The sequence below is a fragment of the Hydractinia symbiolongicarpus genome, chromosome 6 (genome assembly GCF_029227915.1).
Source record: "Hydractinia symbiolongicarpus strain clone_291-10 chromosome 6, HSymV2.1, whole genome shotgun sequence".
In the NCBI taxonomy this organism is placed as follows: domain Eukaryota; kingdom Metazoa; phylum Cnidaria; class Hydrozoa; order Anthoathecata; family Hydractiniidae; genus Hydractinia; species Hydractinia symbiolongicarpus.
Genome location: NC_079880.1, coordinates 23,811,993 through 23,833,791, shown reverse-complemented (window position 1 = coordinate 23,833,791; position 21,799 = coordinate 23,811,993). Strand labels below are relative to the sequence as shown.

General features: G+C 33.6%; 4 protein-coding genes across 4 annotated transcripts; 2 read left to right on the top strand and 2 right to left on the bottom strand.

The window, feature by feature from the left end:
* Positions 1-453: 453 nt before the first annotated feature.
* On the top strand, positions 454-6,175 carry LOC130647720 (40S ribosomal protein S8-like). The gene is made up of 7 exons (XM_057453675.1): positions 454-515; positions 714-820; positions 912-1,011; positions 4,245-4,368; positions 5,259-5,310; positions 5,837-5,966; positions 6,048-6,175. Exons 1-7 carry the CDS (start codon positions 512-514, stop codon positions 6,155-6,157), a joined length of 627 nt encoding a protein of 208 aa, XP_057309658.1. The 5' UTR covers positions 454-511; the 3' UTR covers positions 6,158-6,175.
* Positions 6,176-7,350: 1,175 nt separating this feature from the next.
* LOC130647718 (mitochondrial uncoupling protein 4-like) lies at positions 7,351-14,478 on the bottom strand. Its single transcript, XM_057453672.1, has 10 exons — positions 14,286-14,478; positions 13,942-14,061; positions 11,070-11,132; positions 10,847-10,931; positions 10,340-10,462; positions 9,861-9,973; positions 9,222-9,306; positions 8,986-9,100; positions 8,261-8,320; positions 7,351-8,162 (listed from the first exon to the last, which is right to left on the bottom strand). Exons 1-10 carry the CDS (start codon positions 14,374-14,376, stop codon positions 8,091-8,093), a joined length of 927 nt encoding a protein of 308 aa, XP_057309655.1. The 5' UTR covers positions 14,377-14,478; the 3' UTR covers positions 7,351-8,090.
* A 675-nt stretch (positions 14,479-15,153) lies between these two features.
* LOC130647719 (uncharacterized) lies at positions 15,154-19,864 on the top strand. Its single transcript, XM_057453674.1, has 5 exons — positions 15,154-15,534; positions 15,628-15,651; positions 17,412-17,433; positions 18,188-18,528; positions 19,164-19,864. The coding sequence occupies exons 1-5, from the start codon at positions 15,400-15,402 to the stop codon at positions 19,332-19,334; spliced, it is 693 nt and encodes a 230-aa protein (XP_057309657.1). The 5' UTR covers positions 15,154-15,399; the 3' UTR covers positions 19,335-19,864.
* On the bottom strand, positions 19,670-21,056 carry LOC130647714 (heparan sulfate 2-O-sulfotransferase 1-like). The gene has a single exon (XM_057453669.1). It carries the CDS (start codon positions 20,921-20,923, stop codon positions 19,685-19,687), a length of 1,239 nt encoding a protein of 412 aa, XP_057309652.1. The 5' UTR covers positions 20,924-21,056; the 3' UTR covers positions 19,670-19,684.
* Positions 21,057-21,799: the final 743 nt, after the last annotated feature.

The following is a 21,799-nucleotide window of genomic DNA, read 5'->3' as shown; positions in this document are numbered from 1 at the left end:
TTTAGGTTCCGTGAAATTTAGTTACTTCAAAGTATATTATGCTGAAATGTATTTACTACAAGATTAGTTTTAAACTAAGAATTACGTCGAGAATTTTTTCTTCCGCCATCTCTAGTTTTTAGGGGTGTTCTATCTTCCAGAGAATGTTTAATTCACAAAAGTTCGAAGAAAATGCTAATCATAGCCTGCCTGGCCAGCCATTATATCAGCGTTCATAATCCGGTCACCACTACATAACCAGTGCAAAAAAAACATAATCGGATCATGTGTACATAATCCGGCTGTCCCGGTTGTAAACAGGCCGTTTTCGCAATCTGGGCAGAACATGTCCTCTGCATTTTTATTCGCAAAATCTAATCGAAAATTAGGGACTCGTGTAAATACAACATGAAAATTTGTAGCTATATGTCGACTTTGATCCCTTATCTTCCTTTGCATTTTATTCTAGCGGCCCTTTATTTTCAAAACACGGTCCTTGCATTACCGACGTTCTTTTAACTCCAGCACCAACATGGGTAAGTTAAGCAAAGAGAAGCTAGAATTTTTAATTAAATCCTTTCAAATCATGAACATCACTATTCATGATGACTTTTAAGACGTAAATTTTATAAAATACATCACGAAATATTTTGTCTGTTGAGGTATATCCTTTCAGTGATATTTGGACATTGTGTATTAGCTGACCTATAATGCATAAACATGTCTTTTACTAGGTATATCCAGAGACAGCTGGCATAAACGCCGTGCCACAGGTGGTCGAAAGAAGCCGTTGACCAAAAAAAGGAAGCATTGTTTGGGTCGACCAGCAGCCAACACCAGGGTACGAAGAGGTCAAACTAATAATTTAAGGGGTTTTGTTTCTTCTGACGTTAAATTGGATTGTAATTTTTTTTTAATTATTGCTCCTTTAGATAGGGGCAAAGCGCATCCACACAGTAAGATGTCGCGGTGGAAATTTAAAATTTAGAGCCATGAGATTAGATGCTGGAAATTACTCGTGGGGCTCAGAAAGTGAGTGGCTGTATTTAATTTTGTTTGTTATTTTACAGTCAGGGATAACCACAAATTAAGCTATCACGCCAAATTAGGATGTAGCTTAGTTAGGAGAGCATCTATTCTTGCGGTCGGGTGCGAGTCATAATACTGGTTAAACCAATCACGTGCCATTATGAAATGAGGAGATCATAATGTTTTTGTGGTGAAACCTTCATAAATACAATACTGGATTTTTCAAGGAATTCTTCTTTTTTAGTTAAATAATATGTTTTAGATATTTGCTTGTAAATTCTGTTTAATTAAGATTTCTACTGTGAAGGTTTAACCTTAACATTCCAACTGCAAGAATTTAGGAAATGTGTCTTTCTTTTACGGTTATCTCGACAACCACGTCTGCTTTGTTGCTCATAACATCATCTTAGTTCAAGCAAAATTCGGCTAATTAGACAAGGAATAGACCATTTCGGAGATATGCGCAATTATGGATTTTCGAAGCCCGGTGGTGCAAGTTGAACTTTGAACTCTATATGCCGTAGTAGAAAACTCTCTTAAAACACACAAAAAGAAACGAGTTTTGTATACACTCTTAGCGTGCCTAGGTCTTCATATGTTTTTATCTAAGTAACAGGGTATACCACCAGACAACATTTATTTAAGCGTATTGATTTGATCTATTAATTAATTAGAAATAGCAATTAAATACATGTGTAGGACGTAGGGATACTGAGTGTCTTTTATTATTATTTTAACGCTGAAGTGATATATTTAATCAACTTTAAACATATTTTTACCATCGTGCCGCTTACAACGTATGAGGATTTTTTAGAACTTAGTGTGAGGCAGCTGACTGACTTCTTGTGGACTGAGTAATAGTGAGTTAATCGCCAAAGCTTTTTCTGCTATGGAACTTATGCCAATAATTCAAACGAGCTTCAAAGAGTAATTTATTTATTTATCATAAAGATTTACACTTTAGTAATAAATTACTGCTATAATTGTGTGTCCTGATAAAGAAACAGATAAAGACATACGTATATATAACAAAAAATCATGTAAAATATACATTGTGACTGAAACAAATAACATAGAAAAACAAAATTGAATAACATAGTCTGTAAACTAAACTCATAATTTTTCCCTTTTTGATATTTTTCTAAAGGGAAGCGTACAAAAAAATTATAGGGCAATAGCAAAAGCAGAGAAGAGAGACAGGTATTCTTTCTAATACCACTCTTAAAAGACTTCAGATAGGAGTGTTTAGGTAGACGAATCAAGGGACAAACATACGATTAGTGTAATTATCATCGAAAAACAAAATTATAAAAATATCAAAATAATAAAAATTATTTGCAATTAGAAATGACTACTGACTCTATTCCTAAAATTTTGCGACTGAACCTGCTCACCGTATCTCTATGGGCAGTGTATTGAAAATTTTTACACCCATTATAGAGAAGAAGCCAGATTATTTTGCGAGCTTAAGTTTCACTTTAGGAATAGATAACATTGTAGAGTTTTGACAAGTATATTGACAATGGATTATAACCTCTAGATCTTCACAAATATTACAACCTAAACATTTCTTTACAAATCCAAAAACAAAATTTAAGTCCAAATCCAGTCAAGAATTTCCAAAATCAAAAATTTCTCCTTAAAAAACCAAGTTTAAAATCCAATGCCAATATCTTTATAATACACAATTTTAAATATCTAAATATAAAACGAAATTACCTTTAATCAAGCATTAATTACTAATTACAGACTTATAGCTAGCTACAGTACAGTGTCCTAAAAGCATTTTTGGGAGACCTCTAGCTAGCTAGCTAGTTTAAAGATTTTTAGGATATATTAAGTTGCCTTTATTGTACAAAAAGAAATTAAAAGTACAAATAAGTGCATAATAAAAGCATCTTTCAAAATATATAACATAAAATTAGTATCACAAACATTAAACAGATAACAAAAAGCAAAACTGTCCTGCCACGTCCGTTAGGGAAAAGACTGAACAAAACGTGAAGTCCAAAGTTCAACTTGCACCACCGGGCTTCGAAAATCCATAATGGCGCATAATCTCCGAAATGGTCTATAGTCTATTTAGGCTATGCACCACCATGTTAAAAATATGTGCTCAGGAAATTTAGCCCTTTTTCAGAAGCAACTATTGGCCGTAAAACAAAGAAGCCTAAACACAGCACATGTGTTCTGAATTAAAACAAACTAAACTATATCTTCTGACAGCGCAAATAATAAAGAAAATTATATTTGTCCATCAAAAGGAGGTTCTATACCTTTTTAGCTAATAAAAATCGTTGCAACTATGCAGGTAGCAAAAACCACGTTGATAGCCTAATTAGGAGAGATAAATTGCCTAAATAAGCTCTTGTGGATCATAGCCTAATTTATTATTATTAGTTTTCAAATTTTCCATATTTGTTTTCAAAGCCATGAATCACATTGCTCCTGATTACATACGCTCAAAATTCCTTTTGACAAAATCATCAAACAAGAGGAGCTTCAAAAAACAGGTTCACACTTCCCTTGGTCAACACGGAATTTGGCAAAAAGCCTTCCCATTTAGAGCTGCAAAAGTGTGAAATAATCTTCCAGACCAAGTGACCTGTGATGGAAGTCTGCTTTCGTTTAAGACTTCCATCTCTAATGTATTTGGCAAATTCTAATGGAAATCACTTTTTAATCTTTGTTTTTAATTCTTTTTCTTCTCAATTTTCACAGATTATATGTTTGATTGATATGAGGAAGTCTAAGGTTTATTATCATTTTTTGTTTCTTTTTTGTTCTAGTGACCCCCAGTGGAAACAATCCACTAACTATAGGTTTTTGTGATTTTCTGGGCTAGCCACTTTAAATATTTATTATTATAATTTGTGGTTATCCCTGACGGTTTTATGTGATGAGGTGATGCAAATGTTTAAATAAAGGATGTTGGATCGTTTTGATCTAAATGCATTCTGGTGACTGCTTATTAGTCATAGTTACACTGATCATCACAAATTTTCCTTCAGCTAGTTTGGGATTATCCTTCATGGCAATTTCTTAATTTTTAAATACTTAAAGCTGAAGCAATAAAGTTGCTATGTTTCATTTCTGACATAAATTTTTAGTGGCAGCCAAACATTTCAAATTACGAACTATTTGTGAAAGCTTTAATTTTGCAATATTACTAGAATAGATAAAAATAATTATTTAGTACTAATAACAATATGAAAATATCTTTAGTTTGTTTTTAGGCATCACCCGGAAAACCAGAATTTTAGATGTGTTATATAATGCCAGTAATAATGAATTGGTCCGTACAAAAACTTTGGTGAAGAATGCCATTGTCCACATTGATGGGGCTCCTTTTAAACAATGGTATGGTTAAGTTGTATTTGTTGACCTGTGGAAAAAAACATGTCATCTCCACAAGTTTGAGTGTCCTTTATACATTTTGTAGCATGCACACAAACAAAATAGAGATGTAGGTAATTTATGAAAATGAAACCCTAAGCAAGTGAGGCCTGTAAGTTGCAGATATTCTACAACAAAGGTTATAAATTAGTTGTTATATTAAATGCCATTCTTTTACATGCTGTTAAATTATGCATATTTTTTCTTTATTTTGAATAATTGTTTTTTTTTTTTTTTTTGATTGAGGAAAAGTAAACCTTACGAGTTGTTCTATTTTCGTTATGTTCTAATTGAATGCTTTTTATTAAAAATCTAACCTGCATTTGAGTTAGAAGAAAGAAAAATTGATTAAAAATTCTAAAATCATTAAGTACATAAAGATCTACTTATTTGGAGTATATTTTGTCCTATAAAGTTCTAAACACCAAAATTAACTTTCTCTTTTGTTATAAAAATTTCTTAATTTTGGGGATGAAGCTCCATAATCTTTAACTTGTGTCTAGGACTTTTTTGATTGGTCAAGACATGTTAAGGAACAACAGATTGATTTAAACATGTATTAACTTGCACATTTCTTAAGACCACACTCTGAGTAGTTCCCTTCTTCTATAATGTGCAGTTAAGTGCATTATATGAAGTTAAAGCTACTCAGCCTCCTAACGGATGTTCCATAGAGTGTGATTGAGTCATAGGTGTGCCATATAACCTTGCTTCAGTCTACATTAATGCCATTTTGTTAAATTTTTTTTTTCTTGATTAAAATGGTGCAAATTTGGATTGAAACATTCTGTGGTGAAATAAGACGAAAAATTTTATTTACGTAAAGGATGATTTATTTTTCTGTTGTTTTTCAGGTTTGAAGCCCACTATGGTGTTGCTATGGGACGAAAAAAGGGATACAAAGCTGTAAGTAATTTTTGTAAGAAACTGATGTTGTTTGCATGTGTAGCCATCAGACTTTTAAGGCTTGATATCCATTTATCAAATTACCTGTGGTGATCAATGTTAGGAATAAAATGCAAAAAATCAGATGAATATTGTTTTACTCTTTTCCATTCGGCAACATTTTCCAGCTATTCAAAAAATTTGTGATGTGCAAGCTTAAATAAAAAATATAAAAAATCAAACAATGAAGGACATTTGAATGTAAATTAGGCTTGAAATCTAGAAATAGTAAATCTATCAATAAAATTAACTGTATCATTCTCCTGATCAGCAGGTGCTTTTTTTTCTAATTCAAAACTTGTTTCAGAATTTTTTTTATTTATGTTTTCAAAAAACAAATTGATAGACATTCTAATGGCCTAATTATTTATTAAAAATTGATAAAAACGTTTTGTTGTAACTCTATTTTGTTTTAACACTTTCAAAGTGACTGCATTTTTCCCTATGGTAAAAAAAAAACATTATTGTGAGCTTTTGTAAAATTTAGGCTGATGGTGAAGAAGATGTGTTAAACAAAACTCGGTCACATTCAGCGCAACGAAAAATTGACGCCAGGAAACCTGGTTCCAAAGTTGAGCAACATCTCGAGGAGCAGTTTACTAGCGGGCGAGTAATGGGTAAGTAAATAACCATGTTTGAATAACCTGAGGGAAATTAATTTATGTACTTTCCTTTTGTTAAACTATTTTATGTTTTAGCATGCATCTCTTCTCGACCCGGTCAAAGCGGGCGTTGCGATGGATATATCCTAGAAGGAAAAGAATTAGATTTTTATCTTAAAAAGCTCAAGACGAGAAAGGGCAAATAAATTTCTAAATGGAGTAAATTTGTGTGTTTGCTTCCCGTTTAACCAAGTGTCAATCGCGTCAATTTGCAGCGAAATACCATTTTGCCACAGGATGTCGCGACGAAGAGTGTATTAATGGCCGTCGTTACCGTAGCTGCAATTTCAAAGTGCGTTACACTAATCCCGACGTACGGTACAGATATCGCATTACGCGTGACGTGCTGACGCGTTTACCCTATTATACCTGAGTCTTTTTAGCCCTTGTAACTCGCCTGAGGGGGTGGGGGCCATAAATCCCAAATCACTATTGCTTGTGACGAACCTTAGTATTGTAGAATGTCATTCCAAGTAAAAAATTATATTTGATGGGCTGACAATGTCGATGGACGGATTGTCATAAAGAGAAGAAAGACTTGGGGACGAGGTTGTGAACCCTATTAGCTGAAATTGCTTCTCATTTTTTGTCTGGATATTTGCGAATGGCAGTGGAGGGGGTAAGCGAGCGGCCGGGAAACATGTATTTTTAAATACCAAGATACGTACAACTTTTGAATACTAAAAATATTTCATGTGTATGTTTCTACATGTTTTTAAATTCATTTCTTATGTATAGGTGAATATTTATCATAACGCACCCGTATTTCATTTTTAACAGAGAATGCTTCACCCCGATCATACCTCTGATCATGACGGGCGAGTATAATGCGTTTGGGTACCGCGAATCGAATTCCGCTCACTTCCAGGCAGTATTTTAGTGATAAACAAAGTAGTTCTTCTTCAATATGACTCATTTCTTATGGTTTCGATGTAAGCTAATCTTAAAATGTTCATAAAATAAAATATAGTCGCTCGTCACATTTAAATGATTTTTCGTTAAGTTTATTTTGAATTATATCCGATTTTTATGTCTTTACATTGCTCGGGGATGGGCTAATTGTAAGAAAGGGACCGAGTGATTGGGGTTTTAATCGAAATCCAACGTCAAATACACGGAAGTTTATTTTGAATTATATCCGATTTTTATGTCTTTACATTGCTCGGGGATGGGCTAATTGTAAGAAAGGGACCGAGTGATTGGGGTTTTAATCGAAATCCAACGTCAAATACACGGGAGATGTTACAAATAACATTCTTTTTATAAGGCATGACGTACAACAAAATCCAAAGTGAGTCTTTTAAGAAGTTAAGGCTGGATTGAGTTCCAAAACAAGGAATTAAGTTGAATATCTCTTATTAAAAAAGTCTACTATAAATATTATAAAACATTTACAACAAAGACAGGTAATACAAAAATTAGGCGCGTGATTGGAAGTCGAATTACTAATTACACGCGTCGTCTACCGGCTGATTAAACAGGCTGAAGCAGCACCTTTTTTTGAATCTACTCAGCGATTCTTTTATAGAGAGAAATATAACGCGCCAAGCATGTCAGAAAGCGAAAATAGTTACTGTGTATAAATCCGCAATACTAGCCACTTGCAAGACTTCCTTTATTTGTTTATATGGACAAATCGTTGGAGGGCCCAGGGTGTTTCCAACATTAAAATTTAGCGAAGTGTTTTTTCAACTCAATTTTGGACAATTTAATTTATTTTTTTTCGCTTGAGAATTAAATGAATTTAAGTGGAATGTATACTTCTATGAATTTAAAAGAACAGTCGTAAGTCATCCTTCGTTACTCGTAGCTACCATCTTTAGACGAAAATGAATTACAACATTCTCCTTCAAAGCCAATTAGCGGGTGCACAAAATAATAAATAAGATAAGTTAAAAAGTGTAAAAGTTGCGTTCAAACTATGTGTTAACGGTAATAAAAGTAAAGGTTAAATTTGTGCAGTTGGAAAATTCGCTCGCTTTTTTCTTGTAAACCCCTCATATGATCTTCTTAACACCATAAAAACTATTTATAAAATGTTCAACCTCCTGTTTGCTGAGCTTCTAGAAAATTGATTGGTTAGAAACTCGATGACCCCGCGAAACGACGTATTTGTTCAAATGTCAACCAGAACGTTAATGACCAAGGAGCCTAAACACAGAAAGCAAAAAAGTTCAATACATTTAAAAAGTTCCATAAATTTACTTAAAGTTCACTGGATTCATAAATAAAAAACTGCGAAAACATACCATTCTTGCCCATGTTGGAAGAAAACCTTTGTACAAAGAAAAGAAGCCTTCGTATTTCACCTGAAAATAAACACTTTTTTAAGAGGATCGTAACATCTGGTGTTAATTTAAAGGAAATGTTCATTGGATGGACGACGTGGCCATTTTTCTCTATTATAATAGCCGTATTCTGTCTGTCTCTGCGCAAGATAGCACCTCAAGTAGCGAGACATACGAAATGCGGTATATAACGGACGGGCGACCCCGTGGATTTTTCCACAGGTTAACGACTAGTTATAAAATAACGGCTTTATAGCAGTAAAAAAAGTTATTTCTAAATATATAGCCCTTATACATACACTGAAGTATGTTAGGACTCTAAATGTCAAATCTATATAAAAAATAACTTGGTTTGACGACATTAAGGTATGTTAGTCTTGCTTGCATCTCGTACATGTTGAAAATTTTTAAAGCGTCTACGATGGAGTGGTATAACTCGTTTCTTTCACTCCCCTACAAATAAGCTTTACAGTGGTGTGTAACATGATTGGTCCCTTTTTTGATATCAATACGGCCCCAATCCTACGAGCTACAGTGGAACGTAAAAAAGTGAAAAAGTAAAAATGTTTAATTAGTTTACTAAAGTCTGTTCAAGCGTTTAAAGGGTTTGTTCATTTAAGTAGTCTATGGATAGGCGCTTGATAGGCGCTTATTAAAGTTTCTTGGCGGTTTAAATCACAACTTACGGCTTTCACAAAACAATCCAGTGAACCTTTATATTGATCTGGGTTGTTCATGATTCTTGTTTTGATGACGTCAGCAGGAGTTCCAAGGGTGGCAGCAACCAGGCCTGAACAAATACTGTGTGAAAAAAAAATGAAATAGGAACTGGAAAGAAATGGAACCGAGGCTCAATGTTTGTTGAATGTGGTACTGTGGAGCAGTACATGGCCTACACAATAAGAGTAAAAAAGCCAATTACCTTGAAAGCGTATGAGTGACGTAATTATCTTGCAAGCCAGTTTTTCGCAAGATTGTATGTTTTGCAGTATCGTACGTGGTAAGGTCTAAAAGAAAAATAGAGTGGTAAGATAGAACAGAGAGAAAGAAGGGTTAAATACGAGTGTTCAAAAGTCAAACTTCGCCGAAAAAATCATTTTTCAGGTTCTAAAATGCTTTATTAGTAGGTAACAAACAAAAAAAAGGATATAGCTTTCGCTATTAGAGAATTTCTTGCATTTTTGTCACGACCAATTGTTGTAACGCGAGCAGAGCGTTTTTTTTTTTGATATTGCTTTCCAAGGTTAAAAATTAGCGATAATTTGCGTAACTTTGCATTCTACCAACGGGCCTTAAAACTTATTTTACTTAATCTACTGTTTTTTTCTTCTGGGAAACTAAGGTTAGATTCAGGTTTAACTGTCCAATAGTGTTTCGCAGATAATCTTTGATGGGTGGTACAATGCCACAAGTTATTTTCTACTTTTCATGTTTTTGTTCCAATAAATACAGATATAAGTAAAAAATTATAACTTTAGTGAATTTACTGCTTGTAATCAATGTTCATTTACAAAAGTTGCATTTATTGCTAACTTTGTTTGTTTGTAAGGACCTGACATACCTCCAAGATTTACAAGTGCTGCTCTTTGAACATTAGGAAGCCAGCCTCTCCACAATCCTCGTATTCCATTTTCTTTAACAATTATCTGAAATGCATGCATTGTACCGCGATATCTGGCAATAAACAAAAAAAGTTGTACTGTGCGTACAGAGAACTAGGCATAATCAGCAGAAAACGTCATTTACAAAAGTCATATCAAGTCAAAGGTAGTAGAGTAGTGACATATTTTATGTAATTGGTCTCACTAATTTCAAGGGATATACCCCGTCAATTGTTTCCATCAGGAACCACAATGGGGTTCTAGAGTGTGTAAAGGTCCCGAAAACATTTTTGAACTTTCTGCACAACTATACAACTCCCTTATGTGGGAGTCAAACCCACGACTTCCAGGACATGAATCAGGCGCTCTACTGACTAAGCTTCCGATCCCTTTATTAAGTGTTTGTTTTGCTCCTGCAGAACTTATAAGTCGGACGTACCTTTTAGTGCGTCCCTCTAATAATCGTTTTCCTTCCATTTGCATTTGTACTTTAACAAGATCAGTAGGTGAGGCCAGGAACTGTGCAGCTGCTCCAGCTGACATGCCAGCAACTATGGATTTCCTTTAAAATTAATCAGTTTATAAAATGTCAAAATTCTGTTATTTCATTAAACCTTTATGAATAAAACAAAGACATTATACATAGTTTCTTCTCACAACTAGCCTCACTTTGTCTCTCTTTAATCCTAACGCCAAAATTTATTAAGCAAATATCGTAAATTACCTATTAATTACCTCGGTGCTTGTTTCAAATTTATATACAAGAATAGGTGCCTATTTGGGCTGGGGTTTATTCGGTTACTGATTAATCAGAAACTTGGTATGCCACTTTACTGAAACACTGCTTAATTTATTATTAATTTGTAACTTTATTTTTAAACCTTTAGTTCTGGAAAAAAGAACGAAAAATACGAAAAATAAAATAAATAAAGCCCCTATCACTCACCATAAAGGGAAATAACCATCTGTATCTTTCTTCATAACATAATCTCTAAGGTATTCATAAAATCCCATTCGACAACCAGAATATACTAAAAAAACATTCACTATTTCATTCACTAATTCTAAAATTAATATTGCTTCAGAAGTAATGGCACAATAAATAAATAAATACAGCAGGCACCAAACATTATCCAGCAAGAAAAATTAAGTATTAATTACATACATACCAAAATGTCTCAACACAGCTGGAGGTAAACCCTGCCATAATTTGGATAAGCCTTCTTCAGTTACTACAACACAAAATGTGAAGGTTCAAAATTTAATTCATGCATATTTCTGACCCATGCAAAAGGTTTTTTTGCTAGTAGAATTGTAGGCAACAAAAAAGCTTTTTATAAATCAATAAATATTTATGTGATATGAGATTAACTTTAATTTACATTCTTTATCAAGTATTCTGATTTAGTGTATTTTCTTTCAGATCCTTGGGGCAATATTAATTATATGGAAGAGAACATCATAAAGCCTGCAATTTGTGTTTTATCCCAAAAAACATGTCCCATCTGCACAACATATTGAATCAACCTAATTAGAAAAACTTTCAAGCCTGTCTCAGTTCTCTCAGTGCCAGTTGTTAAAATTAAATCTACAGGAGGTCCAAAATAAAGTTTACGTAGCACAGAATAATTTGTTTATCATTGTTATGGTTGTTTTGAAACTACTCATTTTAATCTATGAAAGTAGTTTTTACATGTTTCTAAAAGGTTAAAAAAGAAAAAGTATTTTTCGCGTGGCCTAAAAATATTGTAAGCAAAAAACTGGTAAGGGGGACACACATGTTTTGTATATTGTCCCTGCATCCATCAAGCAGTAATGTTTTCAAAACTTAAAATGATTAGTTGTGGAGTGCCACAGGAATCAATTTTAGGGCCGTTACTCTTTTTGATCTATGTGAACGAAATTTGTAACACTTCAACCCTTTAAAATTTTATTATGTTTGCTGACGATACCAATCTTTTTTTTCTCACACAAAGATGTAAAAACCTTTTATGAGACAGTAAACTATGAACTAAAACATGTAAGTGATTGGTTTAAGGCAAATAAACTTTCATTAAACACAAGTAAGACAAAATACACGCTCTTCCATAAACCATGTATGACAAATAACTTACCACTCCAACTTCCTAAACTCTTCTTTAATAATAGTCAAATTCAACGTAAAAGCTCTATAACATTCCTTGGTATAATACTTGACAAAAATCTTACCAGGAAAAATCACATTTATGAAGTTGAAAATAAAATTTCAAAAAAATATTGGATTATTGTATAAAGCTGTACTTAAACGTTATTTGTCTAAAATCACTGTATTTCTCATTCATACATAGTTACCGCACATATGGAAATATTGCATGGGCATTGACAAGTAAAAATAAATGTAAAAAAACATATTCTACACAGAACTATGCTGTGAGAATAATTCTCTATGCCAATAGGTACACCACTGCAGAACCCATTTTAACAAAAATTAAAATTTTAAACATATATAAGCTCAAAATTCTACAAATACTTATCTTTATGTTCATAGTTAAACTAAATCTTACACCTAGAATCTTCTTGGACCAATTCTCAAATGTAAATCATAGGGATGAGACCAGACTTCAAAATATGGTTTTAAAATACCAACACCTAAACTCTCATGTTCAAAGTTTTCCACGCATTTTCGTGATTCTCGTATGTGGAACCCTATAATTATCCGTAACGATATCTTATTTACACTGACTAAAACTGTTGACTCCTTTAAGAATTAGTTAAAAAAAATTCTTCTAAATCAAGACATCAAAGACCTCTGCTAATTCAAAATGACGTTATGCTTCTTTTTCTACCTTACCCTTTTTGTTAATATAGACCATAGATTGTAAATAAATTTTACTTGCTTTAAGGGGCTTGATGATAAGACGAAATATGTCTTCTGCTTGCCCCTGCCATGTTGTTAACACTTATATGACTACATTTTTTGTATATACTGTTGTCGGTGAATATATGATACTACTTACTACTACTTACTACTACTACTACTACTACTACTAATATTTAGTATTTACAATATACAATTTGTAAATAACTTTTAATTTTTTTTCTTGCAGTGGGGCAACTACCTTGGATTTGACATGTTCGGTAAATTTTGCCACAAAACAAGAGAATTAAAAAATACATAAGGATAAATAAAGCTGTATATATTTTAGCATTGGTGGTTCAATTTACCCCAACATAATAAAAATTAAACATGTGTCCTAATTCAGAAATTGTGTATTATGATCGACAACAGCCATCATTTTTTTCGGAGCTATACTTGGTGATGTAATAATTTTAGATGGGAATGGATGCTTTTTGTAAATGCTAAAGTCATCCTTATAGGTTTTGAGGGCCGCTGTAAATTTTGTATTGTTTTTGCAGAGTCAACACCCTCACACATATTGATGATGGACAAGAAAATGTGAGAATTAATCCCTTAGTTTTAAACTTTAATTTTGGGTATCGTTAACAATCTGTTCAGTTCATAAACTCCACCATTCTCTCCCTAAAACGGATATGCCCAAAAGCTAAAAAAATGTGTGGTTCATTGAAATTCTGCTTGCTATAATGACTTGCTGACTTCTGACAATGTTTTTCTAAAACTAACTGTGTTACCATTATGGAGGTTTTCTAAAAAATTCTGGGGGTATTCCTCTGAAATTTTGAATCAAATGGCAAAACAGGAAAAAATTTTAATATCATTTAGATTTTGTTCAACCCTCTCATTAACAATCAACAATATTCTATTCAATATCATTAACAATATCCTGTTAAAGGAGCCTATATTTGTAACCAAAGAAAACAGCTAGCTTTGTGGTGTCATGGATCAATGCAATGACTTTGTTTACCAATTTTAATTCTTTAAATAAAGAAATTACATTGACATGAAGCCATGCAACTAGGGAAGACACAAATCCATAAAAGTCACAAAACTGTGTTGAAGCTTTGAAGCAATCTTGTAGCTAGCTACATTCTACTATCGATATGATAACCAACTTCAACTTTACATAAGTATAATGTACTTACCAATGCCAGCAGCAGTCTTAACCATGCCACGGTACTGATGTATTTGTCTGCCATGGTTCTTAGAAGCATGCTCACCTTGAATTTGCAACCGTGTTTTGGTGATATCCAAGGGAAATGTTACTGAAAATTAAATGGTATCCTGCATCAAACGGTATTTTAGATATGTACATAGCTGCATAAAGCATAAAGCATACCTATGGAAACTTTTAAAATATACATATACAGCTAACATTACAATAGTTACTTACTTATAGTGCGTGTAGGTAGCTAGCTAAAAATACGAAAAGAAGGGGGAGATGCCAGCTAAACAAGGAACATTATTTTTAATGCAAATTATTTATTACCGGTTTCTGCAACTGTAGCAGCTATAGCAGAAAGACAATATTTCTTCGAAAAGCTGTCACTTCCTGCATTACACGATGCAGGGCGCCCCATCTATATGTATGGCGCACACGAAAATCTTTTTACCCACAACTGTTTTGTTTACATTATGGTCGCGTCCGCTACGCCATCTTTAAAAACAACGTGAATTTTTTATTTGAGCTGACCTTTGGACTTCCCCTGCGCGCACCCACTCGCACGGACAACCCGGTAACCCTCCGCTTCGGAAACCAGAAAGGAAAACATTCGTCTCGCCAACTTATTTGACACCATACAAATAGGATATGATATGACTAAGACTGAACTCACAGAACGTACAGTAACAGCAGTAGCCGAGAATACAGAATAATCCAGGATTGATTATGTCAATCATGTTCACGGAGCTTTTTTTATATCTGCTAAAGTGGAATCGACCTTGTTGGAGGGCTTTCTCTTACCGTCTCTGATTGTTGTGAAGAGAGAAAGAAGAACGGACGAAGTAGAAACACAAATTGAGGTCACAAAAAATATGATTAGCTTAAGTCTATTCCAATCTATTCTCCAGGCCTTTTTTCTAGGACTTTGTACTGCCGCCCGTCATTTTTGGCAACAGAAAAAAATACCAAAGGATGAGGCTGAAGTAGGGACACTACACAGGTTGGAACACAACGCAGAGGATATTTTTGTCTTCTTGAATTGTGTTTTTCACTTAACCGTGTTTTCCATGACGTCTTCATTCATAAAACCACGTTTCGGTTAAAGTAAGTAAATAATTTATGAACTGTTATTTAAGAATTAAACACTTTTACTTGATTATCACGCAATGTTATATGTCACGATGTGTGTTTTTCACTTGAACAAACAAGTTGAAACAATTTATATTACTAACACGACAAGTGTATAATTTGTAAAATGGTGTCATAGGAAAAAAAGAAATATTATACAGTCACTAATTTTATTTCTAATATCGTTAAGTTGGTTGAGAGTAGCTCTTCCCAGGGCTTACAGTATCAGTAAGATAAGTAAATCAAGTAAAATTATACATAATATAAATTATATCCTAAGTCCTTCAACTTATTGTAAGAGAAGTCAATTTTGATGTCCAACAAGACTGAATATGCTTGTTATTTCGACTTGGCTGTTCCAGAAAAGTTTTCTGCTGAAAAGGAGTCAATCATGGTTCGCACGGAGAGCACAGGAATCTTGGAGAAGTATTCTAAATTTTTAGCAAAGGTATGAGCGTGCTATTTCAAGGGTAGCGATAAATGTTAACAGTTTACCTCGATTCCCCATGATTTACTAATAAAATACATTTATTTTTTACAGGAAGAAGAAGTGAAAGAAAAACAGGTAAATAATCTTTGTAATCAGCATTCCGTTTTAAGAATTTCCAACTGCATGGAGCATGGAAATAAACGTGTCGAAATTTTTCCGCGCCAACTTTCTTTTCAATTCTCGCATCTCCTTCCTGCGTCTCTTTTTATTAACTCAAAACTGAAAGACCAATAAACAACACGATGTGTTGACAGCTCAACCTAGTCACCAGGGCACCTATTTTTATGATTGACACGTGGTCTAACAATAGTAAATGTACAACGCGACAACAAAGATGTTATTTTGTGCGGTATCTCAAACTAGACGAATTCGTTATAATACCAACTTTTCTCAGTTTCTTTTCCAATAAAAAAACGTAAAGTGTAATAGGAAAGAATCTGGCTTCTTCAATCTAATTCCCTGTGCATCGGATCGTAACTTTGGATTAAACGTGTAACAATAATTAGCGAGTAAATATACCCTGGAGACAAAGAGGTACTTCGTAGCAGTTCACGGTTGAAACTCCCACTAACAATTTGTAATATCGGTCACGTAAAAACATTTTTTTGTCAATCTTGTTGTTAAAAATTATCTGATCTAAAAGGAAAAAAGTAATGGAGTTGAAGTTAGTTTTAGTTGGCATTTTGTTTACCAAACAAACCAGGTTTAAACCAACTAAATCGGATTTAAACCGTTAAAAACTCGTCAGTAATTAGACACACAACCAATATCTTCTTTTGTAATCTTTTTATGCTCAGTTACGCAGTTTGATCCTACTTAACAATAAATCTTTAGCTAACGATATAATCTTGTGAGAAACTACGACGTATGAGAGACGTCAATGAAGATTTAATAATATGGATAAAGTTTTAAACATGTCTGACCGCTCCTTAGTCACGCCTAAAAATCAAATTGCTCTGAACAAGGTTGGGGAGTCACAACTTGAGAAAAAATGCAACCTGTGTTAAGAGTTTTTAGACTCGACATTTCAAGAGTTTTAGTGTGACATTAGAAAATAAAGGTAGTTTGTTTGCTAATTAAAAATTTTAATTTTTTTTGCTTTTGCGGTCGCACAAATATAAAACTTTTCTTTAATTGGAAAAATAAGATAAGCATCACAGTGTGTAATGAGGTCTGGTGTCTAACGTGCAGCCATTTACGTATGTTGTTATTCCGGTCTTGATTTTTACGCATCGTAGGTGGATATGTACTTCTGCATGTCAGGGTAATTGTTTTCCACCGTTGATGATGCTCAGCTTTTTGGTGGTGATGAACTACTCAATATGAAAAATGTCTCAAAAGTCTAAGGGAAAGAAGAATTATCTCCTCTTGTCTTTTCGAATTCGTCATTTGGGCAACATTATAAAAGTTCTGCGGGGAGTTTGAAGTTTCTTTAATTGACAATTATAGCAATGTTGAACTACTTGGGAATCTCATCCAAAAAAAAAAGAGTCGCACATAAAATTGTGAAAATATAGGAAGAATTTTTGTAACTCACTGTACAGTTTCTCACAAGATGAAAAACAATAAAACTTTTCATCGTGCGAAGCATTTCTATTGTTGTTGTTTTTTTTCCCGCCATAACGCTTTCTAAATGTTACGTGCAATATTTTTAATTTCCCTGGTGATAGTAAATTATATTAGCATGTTCTTGTGTTGATATCGACTTCAAATATATATCTTCTAACGTAACCAGAGTGTCCAATTAAAATAAAAGGTGGATATAATGAGATAGATTTCGAAGATAGTGAGTTATTTTTTTTTCTTTTCTAAGATTTTGTCCACTTTATTTATAGGAGAAAACAAGACGATTAAGAGGTAGTTTTTTTGTTTTGTTTTTCTATTTTTATTTTTTTTTATAAATGTTTTTTTTTTGTTTCTGCACAATAAGTCACGTTACCATGAAAACTATTAAAGAGATTTGTTGTTGTGTTTCTAACAGCCTGTGTGTTGACATGTGTCCTGTCAGTGCACAGTTATAAAAATGTCAAATGTTACAAAACAATTCATCAAATGGCAATAAATTTGTTATGGTGTGTTGCACAGGTCGGGTGGCTGGTGAAAGATGGCGAATTTTGGCATTAGCTACGTAATTTTGCATGGCCCTTCAAAATCTATGGCAAGCTCCTTAAAACTAGGATTAATCTATTTGCACTAGATAATTTAGATAGGAATAGAAACGATGAATATTGTGATAAATTCAGGACTTATTATTGACGGTTATCATGCATAATAACACTAAAAACACTGACCCTAACCCTTATACGTAATACCTGGGGGAGTATGCATAATATTCAATTTTATATACTATGTGTATTTAACTGCTTCATGGAAAATCTTGTGTTATTTTCCTCTTAATCATGAAATAAGGTTCCTTCATTTAGGACATTCACTCTTTATCAGTTGCTCTTCCCCTTGTTCAATGTGGTGAAGTTGAAACACCCGTGAACCGTGAGCAAGCTTTAACATTGTATGCTCACGATTTGGACTTATATTGTACACAATATGAACTACTTCATGAAAAGCAGATATATATAATTGCCATTCTTATATTTTAAACGTTTTTTTATAGATAGACTATCATTATCTCTTCGAATCAAAAATAGTCAACGAAACATGAGAGAATTAAAATCACCAAGCATGGAGAGCCCCAATAGCGCAAGAAATGGCAGCATCTCACCCACACAAGTGAGAAGGAACATTTTAAAATCAAGAAATCAGTTATTTACCCGTACATGGAGTTCGAAGGAAATACGCCAACAACAGAAGTTGGGTGATCTCTCAATGGAAGAGTTGCAGCAACTTATTGACAATAAAGTGCACTCTGTTCCTAATACTCCTTCTAAAGGGGCTCCGGTGGCATTAACAATTGTTGATCCGATACCCGAAGCGCATAAACTGGATTCAAACGCAGTAAGCAAAGTTCTATCTATAATATATCGAGCATGCATGATAGCATTATGTGTGTACATTCTGTTTGCTTTGTTGCGTATATTTTACACAAGTTAATAAAATCTTTTTTACGTAACACTTTAGTCACGGACTAATGAGCTACCCTGCCGGTCCAAAATCTTGTCGGTCCTGATTGAGGATAGTTGAGGAAGCTACAGACATTAGGACACAAAATTGAATTCTTTAAAGTACTCTAGATCGTTGAAAGAACGAAGGATTTAGGAGGGCGGATTATTAAATATTAACAATTTAAAGAGAAGTTGGAACAACTGGAGGGACGGACGGAAAGAGGGCGGAAAATGAAATGTGACACACTGCTTCGATTTGAATACAGATAGAATCAAATAGACTGGATGTTTTAAATATCTATAAAGGTTTAAAAAAAACGCACAAATAGTGTGAGGTGTGAAGAAAATGTAAAACTAACAACTAGAGGGAAAGGGATTATGCGATCCTTTAGAGTAGGTGAATAAAAATTAGACCGAATTAAAATTTCTACTGCCTCACTGAGTTTGATTCGATAATGTTTCACAAGATTTTCTTCACTAAACTCATAACAAGAGCATCATGCTAAAGTTTTTGATTTGTTTGTTTAGGTCTCACTTATTCTCGAAAAAAAGAAAAAAGAAGCTGACGCCAAGCGGGATAAACGAGCCAAAAAAATTCGCTCATTGGAAAGAGATTGTTGTCGAGCACAAAGGATAATCGAGCAAATGAAATCTGTTTCCTTAACCTCGACAAAATTGAATTATGATGATAAGAACTGAAGATTTAGTCTTCACGCCATTACGCTATAGCGAATTGACAATATTGATAAAAGGAACCGATTATTTGCAGACAGCTTAGCATAAGTTACGTGACCATGTTCCCGGAAATCACTCCATGACGTACCCACAAGCAGTTTCAAATCACGAAGCTTAGAAGGATTCACATGAGCAAAAATGGGATTGCTTGTGATTTCAAAAATAGACAATATTTGAAAATTTCAATTTTCACACAAGATGCCCTGGGCATGCAGCTGTCAGTCCTGTTCTTTTTTTTCATTGGGTTAGATAATATTTTTTTTGTAGAAGAGTAAAAATATTAATATTTAAATTATATTTGTGAGAGATAACCGTCATAACCTGCAAGCAGATATCTCTCTTTTGAAACGCTCACTCGCAAATTTATACAGCTTTTTATCCGCTTTATTTCGAGCTCGAATCTTTTTCAAAGTTTTCTTGTCTATATCTTTGTAGTAGTCTTCATTTTTATTCTTCTTTTCTCGAGGTAAAACTAGTTGAGTATGGTTGAAAAATGTTGGTAATTTTGTCTGTAAAACTTTTAAAAATAATTCAATTTTTTCTAATATCCCAACCGCAGAGTAATATCGTTGCATGTTGAATTTTGCTTTCTCCAATGCCTTTTTTGAACCGCTCTTGCAAAAATTATGCGGACCACAAAAGAATCTGGTCATGACATTATCCTCGCAACCTCTATGTTGTTTTCGAACACAAGTTAACAAGGATTCATTCCACAGACCAGATTTTTTCAACTCTTTGATGCGATCAGGTGGTCTTATATTTTCTAATCTCATGTATTTGTAATGTGATATAATTCTGCGGACTGGATCTCGTAACATATTTATATACGTGTATGGTCTCTCAATTTTTAAGTCGTTACGAAAATAAAAATGCGAAACAAATGCAACTGACACATTCTTGATCACGTGATTTTCTATAACGTCTGGATATGGGTATGAATCCCCCGTATTGTACCAATCTTCAGTCGTCGACTTCTGCACGTGATAATTCAAATATTCGGAAGCGTTTACCATTACTTGACCCAGACTAGTACTTCCTGTTTTAAAAATCCGATTATATAATAAAACTTTCGGGAAAATCGGCTTACATGATATTTTGTCGAACGTCATTATACCTATATGACGTATAAGGTTATGCTTTGTATGCGTCATATTGGATTGAATTTCTGCAGATATTTCATTCCCTTGTCTGTTCATATTTTTGTCTCTGCCGGTCAAGTTTAAATTTCTAGCCTCGATTGTCTTTCTTAATTGATCCAAATTGATCTTTACACTCATTCCGGTATTTAGTTTCGTTACTCCATGTAAATTATGGCGTTCGTTTATATCTTGTGAGTTTTTTATCTTTTTATTTTCTTGATCTGTTCTTGCCCATAACGGGTTAAAATACTTTTTGATTTTCGCGGTATTTATATTTTCGAACATCGCTTTTGGGCGCCAAAGTGTTTCATACATTGCAGAACAGGTAGACATGTTGCACGAATGATAGATTATGATAACAGCCAGTGTAGTAAATGATAAAATGCAGAATAGAATAACTTTTTTTCTTTTCATACTGGCTAAAAAGTGTTGAAATATTATAGAAAAAAAATACGAAACAACACCTCTTCTTTTATAAGAAGATCATGAACCACAAAAACGTAACCTAGAATAACATATGAAAAAGACTCAATACTTACAGGAAGTGTAGAGAGAGCATCATTCAACATTTTTTGACAAAAAAAAATGAACGAGAGAATAAAAAAGGAGATATGGACGAAGCGGGTGTATACGAGTACATTACCATGTGTAAAAATGGCCTAATCCAAAATTGTCAACTAACGCCCATTAATAAGCGGGAAAGGGAAGGCGCAACAAGGCTATCCTATACCATCGGCCGGGTGTAAAATTCCGACAGACATAAAAAAAACGTTTTGTTTTGTGATAGGTTTATTACATTTACCTTAGGCGACACATGCATATCATGCACACTTTTTCCCCAGTAAGCAACCTTCTTAGTTAGACTGGACTGTAGTACCAGAAACAACATTATCAGTACTATAGTATGGTTCAGAGACATTTTTTACTGTGTTGAGCTCACTACTGACAAACATAATCCAAATTCAATATTTTTATAAATCTGATAAATATAAATATTTTTATAAATACCATTAAAAATAGCCATTTCGGGTTACTTCTATAGCTATACCATTCTGGAACGCAAGATCAATCGAAGGATTTTCTACCAAGAAAACATTAAGTCTAAAATCACATTTCCAGTTATTACCTATTAATAACACATAATAATGGATGTTACTTCTTAAGTCTTGACTAGCCCTACAACTGGAAACGGCGCGTCTTAAAATGACACACAAAAATTGATTTATTAACTTAACTTTAGTAAACAAACCATGTTAGCCTGCAACAGGACAACTAGCCTGTATAGTTTAT